General features: G+C 40.6%; 1 protein-coding gene across 3 annotated transcripts in view; it reads left to right on the top strand.

Annotated features, from left to right (window-relative positions):
• The first annotated feature begins 974 nt into the window (after positions 1-974).
• LOC149203509 (uncharacterized) overlaps positions 975-17205 on the top strand; it is a 66455-nt gene continuing 50224 nt past the window's right edge. Inside the window, exons 1-6 of one of the 3 annotated variants that reach the window (XM_089403475.1) lie at positions 975-1235; positions 1430-1590; positions 2461-3099; positions 3681-7249; positions 7330-7599; positions 7840-7920. In XM_089403475.1, the coding sequence (XP_089259601.1) occupies positions 1491-1590; positions 2461-3099; positions 3681-7249; positions 7330-7599; positions 7840-7920 (4659 nt within the window). In that variant the 5' untranslated portion in view covers positions 975-1235; positions 1430-1490. Of the gene's footprint in view, positions 1236-1429; positions 1591-2460; positions 3178-3680; positions 7250-7329; positions 7600-7839; positions 7921-17205 lie in introns of all 3 variants that reach the window. The other 2 variants (XM_089403474.1, XM_089403476.1) reach the window with 2 other exon arrangements.

Genomic DNA, 17205 nt, shown 5'->3' with positions numbered 1-17205 from the left:
AATAAAACAAATACAATTTATTTTAATATATATAAATAATAAATACATTATCAATAACACCAATAAACAATTATATAATCTTTCATGTCATCCCACACCAATAAACAACTATATAATCTTTCCGGTCATCCCATAAACAACATAACATGTTTACAAAAGTCTTCAACCGGTAAACACATCAACAATGACAATAATATTTATTTATTGTCCTTTTTAAATATTATTATTTTTAAACACATCAACCATGACAATAATATTTATTTATTATTATATTTAAATCATAAGTCAAATATTTTAATTTGAAAAACCAATGAGAAAATTCTTGTGGACTAAGCTTTCCCTCCATTAATCACAAACATAGAGATAATTTCCTTTGGTCTCCTCTCGTTGCAAGCCTCATAAACATCCTTTTTTCATGTTATTACTACGTAAGTACTTTATATCCATAGCCAATTACCCAAAACAAAACAGAGTATTTTAAATTTATATTTATAAGAAGAGTTTTGGCGTAAATCATATATAGAAAAATCTTTGTCGACACTTTTTGAATCAACTAGTGTGGCTCATCGTCAGGACAAGTTGAAGCAACAGATCCAGCAATTGCATGTTATATAGTCTGAGCAGAGCCTCCAACGGCTATCCTAAACCAACGGCTAATTTTTGACTTAAAGACCAAGGTCAAAAAGTCAATTTAATAATCTAAAAAAATTAGTTATATTAGGTAACCATACCTTAAATATATATATATATAAATTAAAATTTAATCATATTACTAATTAAAAATTAAAAGTTATTTTAATTTTAAATGAGATTTAGTTATAAAGAAGACCTTACTTCTAATATACACTAATAGAAATATATAAATTATCGATTTATATCACATTGATTGTGATATCCAATATCTTGCCAGATATATTAATTTTCAAGAGAGACAGATAAGTCTCCACCTTGTAAACCCATCTAGAATGACAATACAAATATATTTTTATTTTTGAGTTAGTGAGTTATTGTTATTAAAAAACAGCATGCTATGGATCCTTCTGCGCTACGCTTTGCCTGTATTAATCACAAACACAGATTAGTTCCATTGCAGAGAGTCATGAACCCTTAAAAACAATATTCTCTGTAAGATTTAATGTTGTCACAGATGCAGTTTATGCCCATTAGCAGATTACCCGTCACTACTTGTTTCTATAATTATGCCTGTATTAACCGGAATTAAACCAAGAGACGAGGTAAGTAAACCATGCATCATTCCTATCATTGTTTGAATCTGTTTTATTTTTTGTTCCTAAATTTAGTTTTACTTCCCAGTGTTTGGGCACCTCATATGTGCTTGTGGGTTTTAGAATTGCGGACCTAAAACCCTGAAAAATTTGAATTTGTAAATTGTTTATGGGTATTCATGGCCTGCTGTATTTTGATGTAGAATTCGTCGAGGGACGTTCTTACTTGAATTTTTGAGAGTACCAATTTGAATTGTACTCAGAATGAAGGGCAAAATGAATCGCAGAGGGAGACGAGCTCAGACCAAGCATTCGAGCCCTTCTGATGGCTCTGAGACTCAACTCATTGAATCACATCTTATTGGTAAGAGCGCTTTGTTTACAATACAGTTAAGTTATTTAAGTAAGGGGTATAAGTAATGGTGAGCCAGGTGTAATTCCCAGATGAGGCAGAATAGTTACATCTAAGACCTCAGTATGTAAGCTGAAGGAAGTTCATTCTATGCAAACCAGCCTTGAGGCCTCTATCTTAAAACAATTCAAAAATAAATCACAGGTTCAATAAAAGTAGACCACAAGCTCTATTGTTACTTAAGATCCGAAGCCGTCCCAATTTCCATTCCCTGCCTACCAGTTGGAATGGGCCAATGCATCAACCCTAATAAATCAATCTTTTCTCTAGACAAGGTTGCAAAGGAAACTTTGGCATGTGTGAGGCCATGGATACCCTGGTTTCCTGGACCCAGTGTGGGTGCCGAATGCATTTAAGCCCCTTTTATGTTGCTTTCTATATCAGGTAAATGCTTTTAAGGCCCCTGGTTTGTGTGTGTGCGCGCGTGTTTTAATATCAGCTGAATGTTTGAAGGTTTCTGTCATGCTTGTTTAGTACTTTGATCGAATGCATCGAGGCTTCTGGAAGTAACGTGACTTGATGCAGGCTAAACTAACAAACATTGTTTGACGAGACCACCCAAATAAATCTGAATCCTGTTGTGTCCTAGCATCATGGGGTGTTGCTATAAGCTATGTCAGGATATCTGGTATTCCTTTGCCAATTTTATGCTTGTTTCTGGTGATGAAATAATAGCTGAACCATAATAGTTTCCGGTGATGAAACAATAGCTGAACCATAATAGTTTATGGTGATGAAATAATAGTTGAATCGTTAGAAGCTTTGTTTTCAAGTTGTTAATGCAGACATGATAAAAATTAAAATGAATTTTCATTGATTCAGGAGGAAACTCAGAGCAAAATGATGGGAGGAACACTCTACCATATGGAAGTACACTGGTGCTTGAAAACACTGTGCCGCTTGAAAATACTTTGGTTCTTGAAAACACTCAGATGCTCGAGAATACAGTGCCTCTTGAGGATACTGTGCTACTTGAAACACAATTGTTGGGGGAAGAGAAAAATAAAGAAGAAAAAGGATTGTTATTGGAAGAGAGTGACAGAGATAATGAGACTGAAGATACAGTCAATGTTGATAATCTAGAAGGCTACACAGAGGCAAAGACTCAATTACTAGAAGATTTCCAAGAAGATAATGCCATTCACAGTTCAAGAGATAAGAAGGATCTCGATGTAATAGTCGATAGTGATGATGAAGGTGGTGGGAACACTGAACTTTTGAGTGAAGACGAAGATGCATCTGATGGTAGGTCTAGTCCTCGCAGAGTGGATGAATTGAAAGGCAATCAGTTTGTGGAAACTTTTCCATCTCCTGATTTTCTTCACGGGAAAGAAACCTCTCAGATAAATTCCACTGATATAGGAAAGAGGTCTTCCTTCAACAGTATTGATTCATCTCGTCAACATGAGCAGCAAACCGTAGTGGACTCAGATGCTTCAACTGAAGATGAAAGTGATGTGGGTGAGCCCCCAAAATCTGGAGATTTCAATCTCAATAATTCTGTTCATGCCATCAGTGACAATCAAAGATCTACACAAGGTATTTGATTGCACTAAGAGGCTCTTTGTGCTTGTCACAGCCCAGGTAGATGTGCCACGTTTGTAATGCTTACCAGGCTGACACATGTGGGTTAAAAAAGTTATAAAATCTAAAAATAATTATATTAAAAAGTGAAAGCATTTTAAAGTCATTTTGAAAAAATAAAATATTAAATCATATATACCAGCCTAGATCCACCTTAACCTGGAATAAGCATTGAGAGGGATAAATCCCTCAAGTTGCAAACCTTTCCTCATTTTTGTATTTTAAAAATGGTTTACACCTTGAGGGGTTTGATCCCTATTGTGAATCGTGATAGATGTGGGGTTAAGATGAATCTAGGTTGGTTTATTTTCTTCTAAATTTGATTCCAACATGATGTGTTGATTCCTCCTATGCTGCATTTATTGTTTGCAAAAGATAGTTTCTCTTTACACTGCAGAATTGGTGCAATTATCCTGTCTCAAGCAAGTTCCACTGACATAATTGAAATGGCAATTCAGGTGTTCTTTCTCACACATCGAGGAGAGCTCCATCGATGACAAACTTAAGCCAAGAAGCTTCCAAGGTTAATAACCAGCTGGAAAACATCAGGGTTGTGTACCAGAATCCTGATCCAAAGAGCACAAAAGATGGCCATAAACTGAAGCAGGATTTAAATTCAGATGTTCTGAACAGTCCCAGAGCCTTTCAGAGTGTTGGTACAGGCCGTAAGATAGAAAGGGGTGTCACTCCTATCAGTATCACCAGGACAAGCGTTGGTGATTCTAGTGACCTTTCTTTAACTCCCACATCTGGACCTAGAAGCATTGCTTCTGTTCGGGTTGCATCTTTACGGGCATCTGGACTGCGTGCTTCAAGGATGCTATCTACAACGAAAGAAGTAACTTCTGTGACAGATGCCAAAAATGATGCTGTTGGGAAACATGATTCCAGTCGCATACCTCAATTTGTTCCAGCTGCAGGAGATAAAACAGGCCACCAGCCTGGGGATAAGCCTTCGTACAAGCCCCAGAAAGGCACAGGACCAAATGAGGCAGATGATCTCAAAGAAACTGCAAACGTACGCAATGAAGGGCGGTCAGACATTGTACAGTCTGCTAAACTGAGGGCTGAAAATCTAACAGCTAGGAAACTTTTCTACACTGAAGCTATGGAAGTTGATAAGTCTAAACCCAGTAATGGACTGGATGAAGATGATGAAGGAAGGTACAGGGACAGCAAGGAGGAAGGTGATGAACCAAGAGCATTGGGTATAAATGAGCAAAATGAAGAAAGGGCCATTGGTGGTAATGGTGAAAGTTTGAAACTGGTAGCCCAGGTTGGTGACAAGGAAGATGATGAACCGAGTGCCCAAGTCAAGAACGACAAAGTTGGAATTCCAAAAGAACAAGAGAATTCCAACATTGTAAATATGAACAAGCTTAATTCAACAGGACTATATGATCTCGGGTTTAATAAAAAATCACGTAACCGGCCTATCTATTCTGGTTTAAACTATCTTGATTCTCAGGAACCAGGTGAACAATCCCAAGCTGATGCAATGAATATGGTTGACAAATTGGTATGGCTCAATACAAATGGGTTGTCCCAAGAATCTGAGCCTGAAAAGTTGACTGAAATGACATGCTATAGGCCTCTGAGTGCAAGGGGAACTCAAAATCTTGCTCACTTGGTGGAATGCAAAAGTCCAAAGGAAAAAATTGGAGTTTTCGATTGGGTTGACAGCCAACATGATGAAGGTGGGTGCCAGTTTTTTCGTAAGAATGGCTTGGCTGTTCCATCATCTGGAACTCAGGAGGATAAAGTCAAAACAGAATCCAAGCAAATCAACCGAAGATCTTATAAGGGTAAGAAGGATGCTTCAGTTCCAAAGAGTAAGGATGTAAAAATTGGAAAAGACAAAAGCAAACTTCTGTCGCAGAGCTTGCTAAAGCTAGCTAACTCAGGTGGTTTAGATTCTAACATGACCAATCCTTCTGATGTGCTACATGAACGAGAAATTGAAGTGGCGACCAAAGTTCAAGGAGCAAAGGCTACCTTATCTAAAGGGGTGAGCAAGTCAGAATCTGCTAAGGTCTCCAGGCGTTCAGGAAGGTTACAACTGGATGAGGCACAGGATCTTCCCAGGAACCAGAACATTGCTTCTGATAAACAAAATGACAGAGCTGAGAAATTACCCTTGAATTTAGGAGATGTTTCTGAACAGATAGAAAAAAGTCCAATTTGCAGAGAGTCATCAAGCATGTCTGATATTGCCAATGACACTGAATTGGCCGCTGAAGCGATGCAATCAATGCCATCAGAGATTTCCCCTAATCAAGCAACAGAGGAAAACACACATCCAGTGGAACAAAAAGGGCATACAAAATCTGGAGAATCCAGAAAGAGGAAGACTAAACTATCTGGTGTGTTTAGAAAGGGGACATTACCAAGTACTGACTCTGAAAATGGTGAAACATTTGCAAAACAAATGAAGGCCAGCAGTAGTTTGGCTGCTCAGGGAAAAAGCAGGAGAGTTCATTGGGCAGAAGATGAAGGACAAGTCCAACAAAAGGGTGAGAGAAGGAAACAGGGAATACTGAGAATTTCCAAACAAGATGGCAAAGAGAAAGTTGAATCCAAGGGTTCTGAAGTTAATGAAGAGAACCAAGATATGCTTCAGAACCTCACAAAGGTTGTTAGGAGGAAAAGAGGAGGGGCAAATGTGGAGGTCACATCAAAACCTATTGGAGAACTTCAGTCAGCTAGAGTAGGCACAGGAGTAGGATGCTCTACTAGGCGAATGAGCTATATGAACCCAGTGGAAATGCATGGAACAAAAATTAGTTCCGGAAGTTCTGAAGCAAAAAATGATGAAGAGAGGGATGTAGAAAAGGGTTCTCTAAGTGCTTGCAAAAAAAAAGGGACATTGGGAATTGATCACTTATCAAAACCCTCTGGAGTAAGACAGCCAGCCTGGGCAGCATTGGAAGGGATGCAGTCAAAGGCTGGGGCCTCAGCAAGACATTCAGCCAGACAAAGAAATCAAAAGCAAATGGAGAGGCAGACACTCGAAGCACAGAGAGATTCAAAGAGTTCGAGTACAAATGAAGAGGCTCAGGATTTGTTAAAGTCAAAGAATGCGGGAAAGATTGTTGGGAGAAAAAGAAAGAAGGAAGATGTAGAAGATATATCACACAAGGCGAGCAATTCTCGGAGTACTGATCAGTCATCAAAATCAAAAGTACCTCGAGAAGTTGACTCAAATGGAGCAGATGGGGAAGGGACATTCATGAAGGCAGGAGAAGTAGCAATTCAGTCAACCAGACAAACAAAGAATCTGCTTGATAAACAAAATGATTCCAAGAAACCTGCAAACCAAGATGAGAGCGCAGATAAGTTGCGGGGCACTGTAAAAGCTGTCAGAAGTAAAAGAAGCCAGAGAAATAAAGATGAGAATCACTGCAAGCCAAGCAAGCCAATATCAGCTGGAGAGGATTTGCCTGCTGGAGCAGGTGAAGAAGAAGTTGCACATGAGAAAGTACATGAAGCAGCAGTACGCATGACCAGGCAAGCTATGTGCAACTTGGGAGCAGGTGTGGATTCTGCTGTTTGTGCATCAACTGATATTGAGAGAGATAACTCTTTCCTTAAGCACACAGTCACAGAATCAAGGTCTCAAAGACGAAAGGCTGGGAGAAGAAAGTCAACTTCCGCTACTCCAAACAAGGACCAACTCACAGATGGTGGTAGTTTAGTAAGTCCTAGTAAAGATGAGGTACAAGTCAATGGTACTTCTGCAGATGTCGGGTCTCCCGGTACATTCCAGATTCCTTCACATGTCATGGATGTTAGGTCCCCTGCTTCTACTGGACATGGTCCAGAGATGGCAGATTCATCTAAGAAAGGACTGCGGAAGAAAGGGACACCAAAATCAACTCTTAAAAGAGAACTTGGTAGGTTGGATGCATCTGAGATAGGCCAATTGTCTATCTTGAAAGATTCTACCCGAAAGAAACGAGAGCCAGGAAGTGTCCGTGTTTTGTTTAGCCATGGATTGGATGATGATCTAGTAAAACAGCAGCAGAAGGTAATTTTAGAGTGTTCAGTGCTTTTATGATTTTAGAAGTATTGGTCTAGTCATTCTTACAAAGGGAGACTGTTTGGCAGATATTAACAAAGCTCGGAGGTCAAGCCACAACTTCACCTGCAGATTGTACTCACTTTGTCACAGATAAGTTTATTCGTACAAGGAACATGTTAGAAGCAATGGCTGCTGGCAAACCCGTTGTCACATACTTATGGTTGGAGAACTCTCGCCAAGCAAGCTATTTCATCGATGAAAAGAAATACATTTTGGAGGATGCCAAGAAGGAGAAAGAGATTGGTTTCAGCATGTCTGCTTCTTTGGCGAGTGCACAACAAAAGCCTCTCTTGCAGGTATGGTGTTTATGGGAACTTTCTTTCATATTAGGATAGTAATTGTAAGAGCATCTAAGATGGATGGGTTTTGAGCTGAATAGTTCTAAATCTTCTCAAGGAATTTTCAGGATACCAATTATATTTTGCTATAGTGCATTAGCATTTTACTTTCCCGTCCTAACGCTGCGCATGCATATTTTTAATTCCTTTACTTCAAACTAATGTATAATATTTAATGAAATCTACCTTATTGTGCAGAATAAAAGACTATTTATCACCTCAAGTACAAAGCCTGAGCGGGATTCAATTGTATCTTTGGTCAAGGCAGCTAATGGGCAGGTAAGTCTTACTCTCTGCTCACTTATAACTTCCTTGACAAGACTAAAGGAGCAGCCATTTCTTCGAAGACTTAGATAAAATAATAGATGATCGTAAGATGCTTTATTGAAGAGGATAAGAGAATGGATGCAAATTGGGATGGGCAAATATACAATTACTAAGTTATTGTTGATGTTTGTAGCTCAAGCAGGTACTTATACACATATAAGTGTCTACATGTGTGGAAGTCACCTAATTACCTTTTAACTTTACAAATTACTTTAATTAAAACAATAATTAAAGTAATTGCTTTTTATAAGAAAAAGTGAGTCTAATGAGATGCAAAAGGTTATTTGCATTGGTGAATTAGATAAAATCCCAACCGTGATCTCAAGTGAAGTTGAGGTCTAATCTCAACTGTCAATCACTTTGGAGATTATGTTTGTGGATGTAGTCATAATTCAAACTTATAAAAAGAAGGCCGGTCTAAGGGAGAAGACATTATTGAGCACAAGACACAATGAGACAATGGAATCTCAGTGATTGAGTGAAGAAGGACATTCATCCAAGTGTGCAGCAGCCAAGAGAAGACAAGAGCTAAGTCATCGGGTTTCGTGAATTTAATCCTTGGGAATCTGTTAAAATTGGCAACTAGGGTCAAACTCCATGTGGGTCATCTTATTTATGGCAGCTGATATTTTCTTGGATCCCTCTCATTGAGAGGTGTAGGATTGATCTAAAGATCATCTGATTCTGATAAGTATTCATGGAGATATGAATTTATTTGTGTTATGGGACAATTTGTCAAGGTCGGCTAGCAACCAAATTGCCCCCACTTGTGCTCAACGTTTTAGTATAAAAAGTGGTGGCTTGCAAGTCATTTGTACACACACTTCTTGTGATCTCTTCCTCTCCACTTGTTTTTGGGTTTTGGTGGGAGGAGAGATCCTAAGAGACAATGCTGCTCTAATGGAGAAGGCTCTATGCTATCATAGGAAATGCCCTAGAAGGCTCCACGCTGTCATGGAGGACAACCCTTATCTCAACCACAAAGAAGCTTAACGCTGCCCTATGGAGAAGCCCTAACATAACCTATGAAGAGGTATACGCAGTCAAGAAGGGCAACGATGTAAGTCGTCAACGCAACCTAGAAAAGGGTCTCTACCCTAGATGGATGCTCTAGAACCTTAATGCAGTCTATGGAAGAATGAAAGCTCTGAAATTGCCCTAACTGCAGCAAGAGAGGGAGGCTCTAAGATAGCGTGGAGGAGGCCTAAGTTCCCCAATGGAGGCCAAGTCAATTGCTGGAGCAGTAGCTTGTTTTTGGGTCACTTTGGTGGAGGCCTAGAGGCTGTCTTGGATGCAACAGACTGTTCTTGAGGGTCGAAGACATGAGGAACTGTTTCGTGGGTTTAGAACCCTTGGAAAGGGCTACTGCAGCAAGGGATAGGCTTGCTGTAGCAAGCCGCAGTCCCTTATACACCTACAGGTCTACGTGAAGGCTAACAAGGAGGGCATAAGGGCTAGTTGTGACTGCTGGGGTATAACAAGCCAACGTGTGGTTTAGGAATGTTGGAGAAGGGTGATCGTAGCCTTGGGACAGATGTTGCCGCTGATGTGTGAGGGCTGGTAGGACTGTCATTGATGCCCTAACCAGTCTGTGACCATATTGTGAAGGCTGTCCAAACAGTTGTTAGAATGCCCTTACTAGTCCAGCAATGTGGCAATCAGAGAATCCCCTAACAGTGAACTGATGTAAGTACAACAACATGATATAATAAGGTGCAGCATGTTGAATGTTGCAGCGTGATGAAGGGTATAGTGATGAAATGATGAGTGCAGCACAAATGTAACAAAGTGCAGCACAATGATGATGAATGCTGCAATGAGGTGCAATAGTATGATGTATTGCAACAACAACAACAAGTTCATGGTGCTACAATAGTATGGTACATGGAACAACAGTGGCACACGGTACAACAGTGCTAAACACTGGGATAGCAGTGCAGCATAAGATGCAGCAGTATGATGTGTACAACATGGTCATAAGGTCCAACATTGTGATGATGGGTGCAACATGGTGCAGCACGGTGAGGTGTAACATGATGACGAGATGCAACACAATGATAGGTGAAGGAGTCACCTTGGAGAATCAGTTGAAGCAGCGTGTCTTCAACTGATCTCATGTATCATATTCTTAGAGATGATCTATGCTCTTATCTAGATAAGTCAAAGTGTTGACTTCTGTTGTCCATATACTATCTCTCTCTCTGCTGAACTATTGAACAACATATAAGAAGAATTGATCAAGGGTTTCCCCACATTGGGGTTTGTCCCTGGCTAGCGCCACATTTTGTGTCCTCTTGTGTTGGCTTGTCTTCTGCGATTTATGTTTATGTTCTATCTGCAGTTTACTTTACTGCTGATGTGATTGCTAATCTGGAAAATATATTGAGCTAACTGTGAAAATTGAAATAAATTGCTCTAAGCATAGAACATACCTAAAATTAACATGGTATCAGAGTTGAGGTGAAGACAAAGCCCAAGAAAGAGTGAAAGAGCAATCACCGAAGACAGCTGGGAAAGAACAAAAGGATCAGTGGATTCCTTATCCCTCTCCAAATTCACCAAGGGTGAAATCGAAGCAAAGAACATTATCAGAATGGCGCAATGGAAGCTTTTGATGGCCTACCTAAAGATCACTTCAATGGGAAGTCCGGATCTAAGGGTGGAAGGAAAGGCAGATGCCTTGGTTGCAATAAGTTCAGCCATTATGCGATGGAGTGTCTAAATGGCAGGGACACATCACTTGATGATGATAACAACCATTCCAGGGACATCTTCAATGATTAGAGAAATGACAGTGCATGTCATCAAGGAAATGGCTGACTCTTCAGAGAGAGCAAGGAACCCCAGGTATGAAGAATCAAATGTTGTTTCTGATAAGATAAAGAAGCGTTATCTTGTATTGACCCTCTCCTTCAGATTTTGTGGGAATCTAGCTTATTGATTATAGTGCTTCAAGGCACTTCATCGGACAGAAGGGTGATCTCTCTAATTTAGTAGGGATGGAAACAATCGTGGGATTATACTTGGAGCCGATGCCACCTATCCTAGAAAGGGTGTAGGGAATATTACCCCTCAATTGAATAAGGGTAATTTGATTCATTTACATAATCTCTTTTATGTACTTGATCGCAAGAAGAATCTGGTTTTCATTTCGGCAATGGAAGTCAAAGGTTTCAGGGTGGAATTCATCGATGGAAAGGTACGTGTTTGAAAACAAAATTTTCTAAGATGCTTTTACTCATGGGTTCAGGGTTGCAAATTTGTATCAACTTGCAAGATGGTCCATTGGGGACCATGTCAGTTGTCACATCTCATCTATAGCATTGTAGGTCTACTTATTATGGGGCCCTACCCGATGTGAGTTAGATGGTGAAATGAATGCCTGAATTCAAGAAGAGCATGAAGGTACATGTCCGAGATGTACCGAACGAAAATCTTATAAGGGGACCATTCCCCTCATGTAGCAGGTCCACAGGTTTGGAACAACTTGAGGGGTTTGAGATTCATGATCGAGAATCTCATGTGTGCAGGTGGAAGAGAGCCCTCAATGGCTTGAAGCAAAACATCCCGGGCTTAGTATGAGAGTAATGATAGCTGTTTGATGAAGCTGAGATTCACTAGGAGTGAAGCCAATCCAAACCTTTGTTCGAAGGTTGTGGATGATAGACCTCTCATATCAACACCTTCTGAGGACGACCTATTTCTGACAGGTGTAGACCCTCTCATTTGCAGAAGTAAGAGGGAGTTGGATTTCGGATGTGGAATGGTAAAATGCAAGCCCGTGACTACCTCGAGGATCTTAATTTTCAAAAGTTATATGGTAGTGATGCCAGACTAGATTTGGGAAATGCCTCTGAGTTTCATAAACTCATTTGCGTTGATGTTCTCGGTTAACTTCTGTTTGGACATATGTTTTGCAGTTATCATGATGAGCTCATATATGGTTGAGCCTCACTAGATTGGTGCCAAGAATCTTCTGAGATATCTTCGGGGCACAACCTCTCATGAATTGAGATACACTGCTAGAAATATGAAATTGCATGACTATTCGAATGCTGACTAGGCAGGCAGTGTGGAGGACCTCAAGAACACTTTTGAGTGCAGATTCTCTTTGGGTTCTGTTTGATATCCTGGATGAGCAGAAAGCAGAAGACGGTTGCTTTGAGCATCGCTGAGACATATTAGATAGCTACGAGTTTGATCTCGTGTGAAGTTGCCTGGTTGTGGAAGCTCCTGAGTGAGCTGTTTGTACACATGATGGATACCACTGTGATCTTCTGTGTCAACCAGGGGGGGATTCAATTGTTGAGGAATCCCGTATTCTATGATTGCTCCAGTATATAGACATCAGATACTACCTTATCTGGGATATGGTACGTCGATGAGCGAGGAGGCTCTATCGCATTGAGACTGATGTACAGGTCGCAGACATTCTGTCAAAGCCCTGGGGAAAGGTCAAATTTGTGACTTTCCCGAACGACTTGGAGTCGTTGAGAGACCTTCTTATGAGGGTCCTGCATGTTGCATGCATTGAGCTCTAGGAGCTCCGGGGGGCTTGGGGTATTATTGGACCAACACGTGACCATAGGGCAACTCACCCTCCCCTAATGGTGCGCTGTGTATAGGGTGAATGGGTCAACACGTGACCATAGGGCAACTCACCCTCCCCTAATGGTGCGCTGTGTATAGGGTGAATGGGTCAACACGTGACCATAGGGCAACTCACCCTCCCCTAATGGTGCACTGTGTATAGGGTGAATGGGTCAACCTTCCCCTGTGATACCATGAGGCGACTTAGGGACAGAATGAATGGTTCTCTTGTCGAGGCATCCTACCCATGTAGTCTGGGACTCATGGAAAGTACCTCTCATCTGGCCAATGAGCAGGGAAATGGGGTTAGGGACCATAGTAGTATTATCGATGGACGCATCGTTGTATCTACCGTACTCCCTATGCTAAGATGACCTCCATTGATCTGGGATCAGTATGAGTGGTTTGAGACACTTTCTTGTGATATTGATCTGGGATTAATAAAAGTAACTTCGGGTTAGTAGAGAATGGTATGAGACATCCTCGATCAATTCTACTTCTTCATGGTTCAGCAGAACAAAGCAGAGCAGAGCAGAATAGAGTAGAGCAGAATAGAGCAGAGCTCAGCAGAGTAGTGCAGGGCACTTATGGCAGAGATAGTACAGTTAGACATATTGATCAACGATTGGAGTTCTCCCTAGTTGAGAGGGAGTGTTAAAATTGGCATCTAGGGTCAAATTCCATGTGGGTCATCTTATTTATGGCAACTGATATTTTTCTTGGATCCCTCTCATTGAGAGGTGTAGGGTTGATCTAAAGATTATCCGATTCCGATAAGTATTCATGGAGATATGCATTTATTTGTGTTATGGGACAATTCGTCAAGGTTGGCCAACAACCAAATTGCCCCCACTTGTGCTCAATATTTTAGTATAAAAAGAGGTGGCTTGCAAGTCATCTGTACACACACACTTCTTGTGATCTCGTCCTCTCCACTTGTCTTTGGGTTTTGGTGGGAGGAGAGATCCTAAGAGACAACGTTGCCCTAATGAAGAAGGCTTTACGCTATCATAGGAGATGCCCTAGAAGGCTCTACGTTGTCACGGAGGACAACCCTTATCTCAGCCACAAAGAAGCCCTAACGCTGCCCAATTGAGAAGCCCTAACATAACCTATGAAGAGGTATACGTAGTTAAGAAGGGCATCGATGTAAGCCCTCAACACAACCTAGAAAAGGGTCTCTACCCTAGATGGATGCCCTAGAACCTTAACGCAGTCTATGGAAGAATGAAAGCTCTGAAATTGCCCTAACCGCAGCAAGAGAGGGAGGCTATAAGACAGCGTGGAGGAGGCCTGAGTTCCTCAATGGAGGCCGAGTTAATTGCTGGAGCAGTAGCTTGTTTTTGGGTCACTTTGGTGGAGGCCTAGAGGCTGTCTTGGATGCCACAGATTGTTCTTGAGGGCCGAAGACATGAGGAACTGTTTCGTGGGGTTAGAACCCTTGGAAAGGGCTACTGCAGCAAGGGATATGCTTGTTGTAGCAAGCTGCAGTCCCTTATACACCTACAGGTCTACGTGAAGGCTAACAAGGAGGGCGTAAGGGCTGGTTGTGACTGTTGGGGTATAACAAGCCAACGTGTGGTTTAGGAATGCTGGAGAAAGGTGATCGTATCCTTGGGACAGATGTTGCCGCTGATGTGTGAGGGCTGGTAGGACTGCCATTGATGCCCTAACCAATTTGTGACCATATTGTGAAGGTTGTCCAAACAGCTGTTAGAATGCCCTTACTAGTCCAGCAATGTGGCAATCAGAGAATCCCCTAACAGTGAACTGATGTAAGTACAACAACATGATATAATAAGATGCAACCTGTTGAATGTTGCAACATGATGAAGGGTATAGTGATGAAATGATGAGTGCAGCACAAATGTAACAAAGTGCAGCACAATGATGATAAATGCTACAATGAGGTGCAGTAGTATGATGTATTGCAAATTTGCAACAACAACAAGTTCATGGTGCTGCAATAGTATGGCACATGGAACAATAGTGGCACAAGGTACAACAGTACTAAACACTGGGACAATAGTGTAGCATAAGATGCAACAATATGATGTGTACAACATGGTCATAAGGTCCAACATTGTGATGATGGGTGCAGCATGGTGCATCACGGTGAGGTGTAGCATGATGACGAGATGCAACACAATGATAGGTGAAGGAATCACCTTGGAGAATCAGTTGAAGCAGCATGTCTTCAACTGATCTCATGTATCATCTTCTTAGAGATGATCTATTCTCTTATCTAGATAAGTCAAAGTGTTGACTTCTGTTGTACATGTACTATCTCTCTCTCTGCTGAACTATTGAAGAACATATAAGAAGAATTGATCAAGGGTTTTCCACATTGGGGTTTGTCCCTGGCTAGCGCCACATCTTGTGTCCTCTTGTGTTGGCTTGTCTTCTACGATTTATGTTTATGTTCTATCTGCAATTTACTTTAATGCTGATGTGATTGCTAATCTGGAAAAGATATCGAGCTAAATGTGAAAATTGAAATAAATTGCTCTAAGCATAGAACATACCTAAAATTAACAAAATCGAAATTTGCCAAACTTCAATCGAATCCGAATAAATTTGATCTTATTTGCCGAACAAAATGCTGAACACGAACCCGAATCGAATGCCAAACTCGAACAGGAAAAAAATAAATTCGCTTTAAGTTCAATGTTGTTCATGTTAGGGTTTTTGGTAGGGCATTAACAATTAAAAAAAATAAAAAAATAATGAAGGTTTTTATGTTTTGGCGCCCCCGACTTCTAAGTTTTGTCTCACACTGTCACCCATCGGCTCCTGCTTGGCACCACGTACACCTGCTCGATGGTCGACCCATCGACTGCTCTTGCTCAGTGCTATTGCTCACTCATGACTCGGTTTAGTGCTCAAACCCTCGGCTCAATGCTCACTGCTTCTCGGCTCTCGGCGTCATAGGCTCACAGCAGGGTGCAAACTCTTGATTCACAAAGTCACAACCTACAGGTAGTGCGGCGTGCCCATACTCACAACCATAGGCCCACAATGCAGTGACTGCACAACCACATTTTTAAGTTTTAACAACGATCCACGTAGCCACGCTCAGTGCTCAGTGCTCCTCGACTCTCGGCATCACAGGCTCACAACAGGGTCGTTGACTCGTGACTCATAGAGTCTCAGCACTACAGGTAGTGCGGCGTGCCCACACTCAGAACCACAGGCCCACATTGCAGTGACTACACAACCACATTTTTAAGTTTTAACAACGACCCACATAGCCATGCTCAGTGCTCACGGTGTTTCGTTCCTCCCTAGTAATAACCGAGGTATCATCAGGCTTCAACTATAGGCGCGCCACACAGTGAGGCAGTCATGACCCAAAGCCCAAAGGACCTGTACAGGCGACAACAGTGAGCAGTCCAGGTAGTCAAATTGCATTTTTATTATTATTATTATTATTAGTTAATATATACAAATTAGGTAGCCTTAGCAAATCCAGATTGTTTAAATTTATTTTATAAATTACAGTTTCATTCTGCAAAAAATTTAAAACTAATTAAAATGTAAATTAAAAAAAAAATTTCAGAAATTTCAGGCTTCACTTCAACAATCAAAACCTTCAAATTTCAATGGCACCCCCAAAATCAACTGTTGTAGCATGGAATTTTATCAAAAGAGAAGGGAAAAGTCTTTTGTGTCAGCTGTGTGGACATCAATTCATTGGCTCTTTAACTAGAGTAGTGGATCACCTTCTCAGTATGAGCAATGGAAGTGGAGGTGGTGTTGAAGGCTACACTAAGATCTTTGAGGAACAAAAAAATGCAGTGGAGAAAGACTATTTCACTTCAAGGATGGAAAAGGAAAAAGGGGTGAATAATAGGCAATGAATTGAGAGGGAGATTGCCTTGTCTTCCTCAAACACCATTAATTCAATCTCAACCATTGGTGGATCAAATTCTACTTCAGCAAAAAAAGGTGGAACAAAAACATTAAATCAATTCTGGAAACCTGTGGAGAGACAAGAAGTTTATGATGTTCTTGCTGAATTTTTTTATGCATGTGCAATTCTCTTTAATGTGGCAAGGAGTCCATATTTTAAAAATGTATTAAAAAAGGCCATTGATTTCTAGAAGGGCTATGTTCCTCTCGGATCTGAAGCTTTAAGGACCACTTTGCTAAAGAAAACAAGAGACAGAGTGACAAAAAAGTCTTTTCATATTAAAGAGTCTTGAAAGCATACAGGATGCACAATTTTGAGTGATGGTTGGTCAGATTTGTGTCATTGCCCATTGATTAATGTGCTTGTTTATAGTCCTCGAGGGGTACTTTTCTTGAAGGCAGTTAATAAAATGGATCAAGTGAAGACGTTATATTTTTTATTTTATTTTTATTTTGGATGAATCAATTCAAGAGGTTGGGGAGAAAAATGTGATCCATGTTATTACAAATAATGCATCAAATTGTGTTGGTGCAGGGAAGATGATTATGGAAAAGTATAAAAACATTTATTGGTCCCCTTGTGCAGCTAATTGCTTGGATTTTATGTTGCATGATTTAGCCAAATTTCCTTCGGTCAATGAGACAATCCGAAGAGCCAAAACAATTGCAAACATCATCATCAACCATTGTCTCACTTTGAGCATATATAAGAAGAATGCATCTAAAGAGTTGTTG

Source organism: Pinus tabuliformis, chromosome 2_1 (assembly GCF_031772625.1).
Source record: "Pinus tabuliformis cultivar Carrire ecotype Pingquan chromosome 2_1, CPIR1, whole genome shotgun sequence".
NCBI classification, from domain to species: domain Eukaryota; kingdom Viridiplantae; phylum Streptophyta; class Pinopsida; order Pinales; family Pinaceae; genus Pinus; species Pinus tabuliformis.
This window is presented reverse-complemented; position numbering and strand designations above follow the sequence as displayed.